This window comes from Diabrotica undecimpunctata, chromosome 4 (assembly GCF_040954645.1).
Source record: "Diabrotica undecimpunctata isolate CICGRU chromosome 4, icDiaUnde3, whole genome shotgun sequence".
NCBI lineage: Eukaryota > Metazoa > Arthropoda > Insecta > Coleoptera > Chrysomelidae > Diabrotica > Diabrotica undecimpunctata.
Window position 1 is genome coordinate 140,395,107 of NC_092806.1, and position 6,495 is coordinate 140,401,601.

At 31.2% G+C, this 6,495-nt stretch overlaps 1 protein-coding gene across 1 annotated transcript in view; it reads left to right on the top strand.

The window, feature by feature from the left end:
- The window catches only part of fs(1)N (female sterile (1) Nasrat), a 118,763-nt gene that overhangs the window by 15,621 nt on the left and 96,647 nt on the right, over nucleotides 1-6,495 (top strand). The window contains exons 8-9 of the mRNA XM_072530404.1: nucleotides 1,848-2,098; nucleotides 6,198-6,463. Of these exons, the coding sequence (XP_072386505.1) occupies nucleotides 1,848-2,098; nucleotides 6,198-6,463 (517 nt within the window). The remainder of the gene's footprint in view (nucleotides 1-1,847; nucleotides 2,099-6,197; nucleotides 6,464-6,495) is intronic.

The window sequence follows — 6,495 nt, forward strand, 5'->3', positions numbered from 1 at the left end:
GGTGTGCAAATGAAAGAGTGTTATGAAGTTTAGGTAAAAAAATAATGGACAGTTTAAATAGTAAAGCAGTTGATTTTTGAGTTAATCTATCAGTTTCGGTATGCAGATGAAATAATGTTAATGGAGTTTAGTTAAAAAACAAGATACCGAATGTAAGTTTATGTAAATAGTTTAAATAGTGAAGCAGTCGATTTTTGAGTTAATCTACCAGTTTTGGTATGCAGATGCAATAGTGTTAATGGAGTTCAGTTAAAAACAAGATACCGAATGTAAGTTTACCTTCTTTTTTTATGAATAACAAAAATGAATATTATATTTCAAACAATCCACAATCCGATTCAGAACCTGATTCATTAAAATCAATGATTACAGGGGATATGTGGCTGGCATCAATTATATCTTATATTTTAATAAAATGTGGTTCTAAAAAGAACTGTTTTAATGCATATGAATATCTTCTAATTGAAAATAATTTAATAATTTTAATATTACTCTTTGTTCTTTCTCGGTATATCTCGGCATATTTAAAATATTTTTATGACAATAAATACAAAATTAAATTTTCACTGTAAAATGTCTGAAAATACTAACCTGGAATGACAATTATCATTTTATCAGTTGACATTGTCATAGTACTGTCACTATTGAGACCATCTGCATCAAATTCTTTCTAAGTTCTATGTATAATAATCACAGACTTACGTTTTTTTCTGTCACTTCTAGCTTAATGCGTTAGAGAGAATTCGATCAACTATGACGCACTGAAAGAAGGGTTTGGGATGAACTGTAACAAAGCTAGACATAAGCTAAAGTTGCAATTTACAAGACTTAATAAAACCTAGAAGAATCCTAAATATTGAGCTAGTTCAAACCTAGTAAGTTCATAAGATTATAAAGAAGATACACGTTTTCTTGCAATAGCTGAATGTATAATATATTTCTTTGTATCACATACTTAAGGCATGCAAAAAATATATGATCTAAGTTACTTATCGTATTGAAATTCTCTTGAATTGAATTCTTGAATTCTCTGTATCATGATACTTATAATACTTGATTTTTAGTTAGACATTGTCATTTTCGTTAATTGGATAAGTTTTTGTGGTATGCCAAACCCACGCATTGATTAATATCTACTAGCATACTAGGCCGGATTAGTGAATCCGGCCTAGTATGCCCACTGTTTAAACTTATAGCCTTGCATAGAGAATATTTGCTAATATTTTATAAGCAGCTGTTAACAGAGTTATATCTCTGTAGATGTCACCTAGTCACCTTTTTTATCATGAGCTTTTTTTTTCATTTAGGGTTTAATAGATTCCAATCATTTGGATCTGCTAGATTGTTACCTGTTTCTTCGATATAATAGCCATTAAATTTTGTGCCGCAAAATTCAATCTATTTGCTCAAGATTGAGCTTATGGCTTTCCTCGAATTGCCTCTTTTTTTTCTTCTGTGTAATCTTTTTCCTCTCTTCTTAGGACCTTCTTTGTCTTCTTGTGTATCCCGCTTGATTTGTTTTTAGGTATTCCCTATTTTTGTTATGTGTTGCTCCTTGGCACCCCTTGTCAAACCATTTATTTTTTAGTTAGTTTGGTTTTTTTCCAATATTTTCACCTCGCTCTTCCTTCCCACATACATGTGTCTTCTGTACTCTGAGGACGGTTTTAATGCGCAGATTCTAATGTTCTCCCAATAAATATGAAATATATGTTGTTTATGTGTGTATTAAAATGTCGAATTGTGTTTTACTAATTTTGACATTTTTTTAGATACCAACAAATAAATAAATCAATTTCACATATTCTAGTCAATAAAATATTTAATTGTTTTATTTTTCATTTCAGAAGAGACAACATAACAAATGTTTTAAGAAAAAAAACTTTTACTGAATTGGTAACATTGAAAAATCTAAACGCTAACACTGTCAATGGCATTAATGCAAGTATCATTGCTTTTACCGATAATACATTTGTTGTGGATGGTAACATCACTTTTGAAAAACCAGTTGTTTTGGGAAACGTCTATTTGAGTAGTGGGAATTTGAATGATATTGATATTGAACGTGAAGCTGTAATATTGACTAAAAAACACGAAGGTAATCTTTACTTTTTATTACTTCTAATATCTGAATCATTTATTTAATTTATTCCAGTATCTTCATTGGTACTGTTGACCTTCTATTTTATACATTATCACATACTACACGTAAAAGCGGCTTCCCACGATCGGCGATATTGCGGACGGACGCCGACCAACTCGCACCGACGCACCGTGGGAAATGTCTCGTTCGTGGTAGCACAGGCATGCCTGTGTTTGAACAGACAAGTGCAAGTCAGAAGTTGTTCATTTGCTGACACAAGTAGTTGTCTGTAGTGTTGTCAAAGCTGTTTTGCAGTTTTTTTATAACTTTTTTGCTAAGAAATGGAATGAACAAACGAAGTTATTTTTGATTTTTTAAATTTGTATCAAAATGAACCAAGTTTATGGAATTCTACGGCGCCAGAGCATCAGAACCGGAACGATATATACGATGCATGGAACCGAATAAAAAATCAATTAAAGAATATTACTATTTCGATTAAAGACTTAAAAAAAGAGTTAAATTTTTTGAAAGTCAACCACTATAACACTAGTCATAACAAACCAATTTTTTTTTGTAATATGGATAGAACTTGCCATTCGTTATGTGTAATACCATTAGAAAGCCGAAAATAATCTTTTCTATCATCCAAACTTTATTTGCTACGAAGAATTGTACATAGTAATACAATATTAAAATATTTTGGATGTTTTACGGCGATACTAATTATCTGAGGCATCACGGATTAACGTCCAGCAGTAATTGGCCATCAGACTTGTAGCATTTTCGTTTCACCCCGTGTATAACAAAAAACCGAAAAAAATTCTTAACCTTTTTGCGTCTCTGAGATTGATAATATAAAAAGGTTTTAGTCTGTTTATAATAACACAAATTGCTTTTTCTTTTGATCTTGGTTCCGCCTAGATATTACGCATGAAATAAACAGGAATCTTTCCACTTATATTTATAAACTGATTTGGGAGGATGATGTCACTGCTTTATGGATCGCCTGTCAGCAGTCGATTTCATTGTTTAAGTCCAGATTTTTTGTCATTAATGAAGCTTTTATATTTATTACATTCAATGACATTCTTTGGCTTTACAACATCACCGCGTGCCTTCTGCATTACCACCATTTCGTCAGCGAGTTCATCATCAGCATATCTCGCTTGTCCCTCCACTTCTGACCAACGATGCCCGAATTATTTTATTCAGCTACATGTTCGCCTACTTTTAATACTTTGTCAAACAGTCCATCCATAAGTTTCGTTACTACATTTTTTGGTATGGTGTCCTTTAGCATGTTCTTTTCTACAATATACTTTAATATTGTAGGTATAACCACCTTTCAGACAAAGTTTGAATAATTTTATCCCAATTTTGTGCTTCTGTTGGAAATATACTGCTTGAATTTTAGTCGTCCTTGAAAGGGCACTAGAGTTTCGTCAATGCACACGTTTTCCTTTAAAACGATTTCAGTCTTGAACTTATCCTTCCGTCTGCTAACCAAGGGAACAATCTTCTGCAAACGGTCATCTGTTGGTACTGAATTATTGTTGAAATGCAGCGTTTTCCACAATAACTGAAAGCGATTCCTTGACATTACTTTTTTGATATTGTTTACATAAAGATCATTTTTTAACCAGTACGAATGAAAAGATATAAAATGAGATAATCCCATCCATATAACTATACCCAGGAACTGTTTTATTTCGGCGGCATCAGTGTTGTGCCACGCGGTAATACGTGCGCTTTTTTTCTGATTTCTTTCCTGACACTGCAGGACATAACGATTTGTTTCTTTGACCTAAAGATAAAAAAAATAAAAATGAGATAAACAAAATAAATTTTTAAAAGATATTTACCATCTTGGATAAAAGACCATCGTCTACAAAGTATTCGTAGAATTGAAAGGGCAATATGTTGTAGAAGTTTTCGTGTAATTGTGTATGAATACCTGCAGAATTATAGTCTTCAAATGTAAATTTCTGTAAATGTTCGTTGTTAACCGGCCCCCAGACAAAAGCGTCATTCATTACATTGAATAATATTGGTTCTTCTAAAATTTTCTGTTCGGAGACTTCAGAATGTTGGGCAATGACAGATTCTATAGCAGCTTGTTAGATTTGCCGACACGTTATCAACAGGAGAAAACAAGTCAAGGCGTGATGCCACGTTGGAAAATCTTGCTGATGGGCGCGAAACTCAAACGTGGACTCACATTTTGAAAAATGAAATTTTAACCAAAATTCGCATTTTAGAGCGTTAGATTTTGATTTTTTTTATCTTACAAGTTAAAGAAAGTAATAGAATTACTTTTTAAACAAAAAAGTAATCGCCCAATAAAGACATTAAAATTTTCAACAAACAGTTATACTTTTTCCAATGTCAGTTTGCCAAGCGTCGGCTTTTGAGATTCTTTGATGCCAATGCCGACCATTGGCGTGGAAATTAAGAAAAGGGATCAGTTATCAAACGCATATTTTAAGAAAAATCATATAATTTTTATTAATTTTTACATAATTATATTCAGGAAAATTTCTCAATTTTTGGGCAGAAAATGTTTAAACAATTTTTTAAACAAATTCAAAATATCACCGTTTGTGCTCCAAAAAATATTTTTTAGGTTTTTGGGTGCCTCTAAATAAGATCTATGTCATTTTTCTCAAAAGTTAATAGTTTTGGAGATATAGGCGATTTAAAATCCGAAAAATGCGATACCTAATATGCATTTTCGAGGCTTGAAAAATATGTAAATGAGTATTTTTGAGATTCAAGAGTATCTAAACTAAAGTCTCAACATTGATTTTGGTGAGAAATCGGAGCAATATTTTCCGTAGCAGAAAAAGGTGATCTTTTGAATTTGAATTGTTTCCGACAAAAATGTCTGGCACCCTTCAACCTTCGATTTGTTTAAACGGGGCATTTTTGAATAGGACTCTTCAAAGGACAGAATCAGTTTTTTTTTCAAATAGGAGCGGGCTCACAACATCGAATAAATAACAAATTAATTCTTTCAAATTAAAGCTTGTTAATTTTAGTGATTTATAAGAATATTGGACTTATTATTTAGTTTTTACATAAACCATAATATTTTTTTACAATTATCTGTAAATAATGGCTCATTCTTTCAGAAAATTTTAAAAGATTGTCTATCCAGCAATTAAGATAGTCAACTGAAAATTAATTTTTAAACACGGCCTACTGTTAATGCACAAACAGGGTGAATCTTCAATATTTTGCTTCGAGTTAGAGATATCTGAAAAAGTTATTTGGAAAAGATGTTCCAAATATTATTATAACCCCACATAACAAAGTTTTATGTCAAAATTCGCACTTTTACTTTTTTCATTAATTGAAGAGCTTATTTCCAAAGTGTCTTAAATCCAAAATTTCGATTTTTTTAATTTTCTTTTTTTATGTATATGTTACCAAAACAACTTCTTATTTACCATTTAAAAGTGCATATGAAAATTGTAAAATTGTATAATTTGTATCTTAAATTTGTATGAAAATCTGTAATTTCATGGATTTCATTATATGGATTTAAGACACTTTGGAAATAAGCTCTTCAATTGTAGTCAGGATTCTAAAACTGACAGTTGGCTGTCCCGAGATGCATCTTTAGACAGCCAATTGTAGATTTAGGATCGAGATTACAAAAAATACTGAAAAACTAAAATTGCGAAATTTGTCAAGAAATTTGGTATATGCGGTTACAATAAGTGGAACAACTTTTCATATACGGTGCCACTGGTCTTTAATCTGTTATTCTTGGTCTGTAATTCACTGGTCTTGTTAAAGAAAACAAATCAATTGCTATGATTTTTGTGACGGGTACTCTCAAGATTTGCCAATATGAATGGGGAGGTGGGGGACAAATAAAATAAAATTATTATATTTTAACAACTAACAAAAACAAAAAAAGTATTTTGAGAACAATTTTCGAAGTAAAGATATTAACATAAATAGTAACATTTTAAAAGAAAATAGATTCAGAACAAGAACTATTTAGTTTCTCATTATTTATAGTATTTCTTATTTCGCTCACTCTTGAGTTATTTTTAAAATCTATTTTTTTTTCATTCTACAATGCGATTTGGTCTAATTTTAGGAAGTTTAGAGTTTGAGGAAATCAAAGTGGAAGACAATTTTAAAGCTGCCAAACTTAACAACATCAATATACGTAGATTATCTACTGCTAGGAGTAGCTCCAACGGGTCGATAAATGCTGCAGAACCATCTGACTTTGAAGATATACATATCTCGAAAAATTTGACAGTTAAATCTATAAACGGGATAAATTTTACCGATTTTTATCACAGTCTTTGTTTCGTCAACACATTTTGTTATATTCCTGGAGAAGTAAAACTTAAAGGGGTAAGTTGTTTTTAAAACACAAGTAATATTAT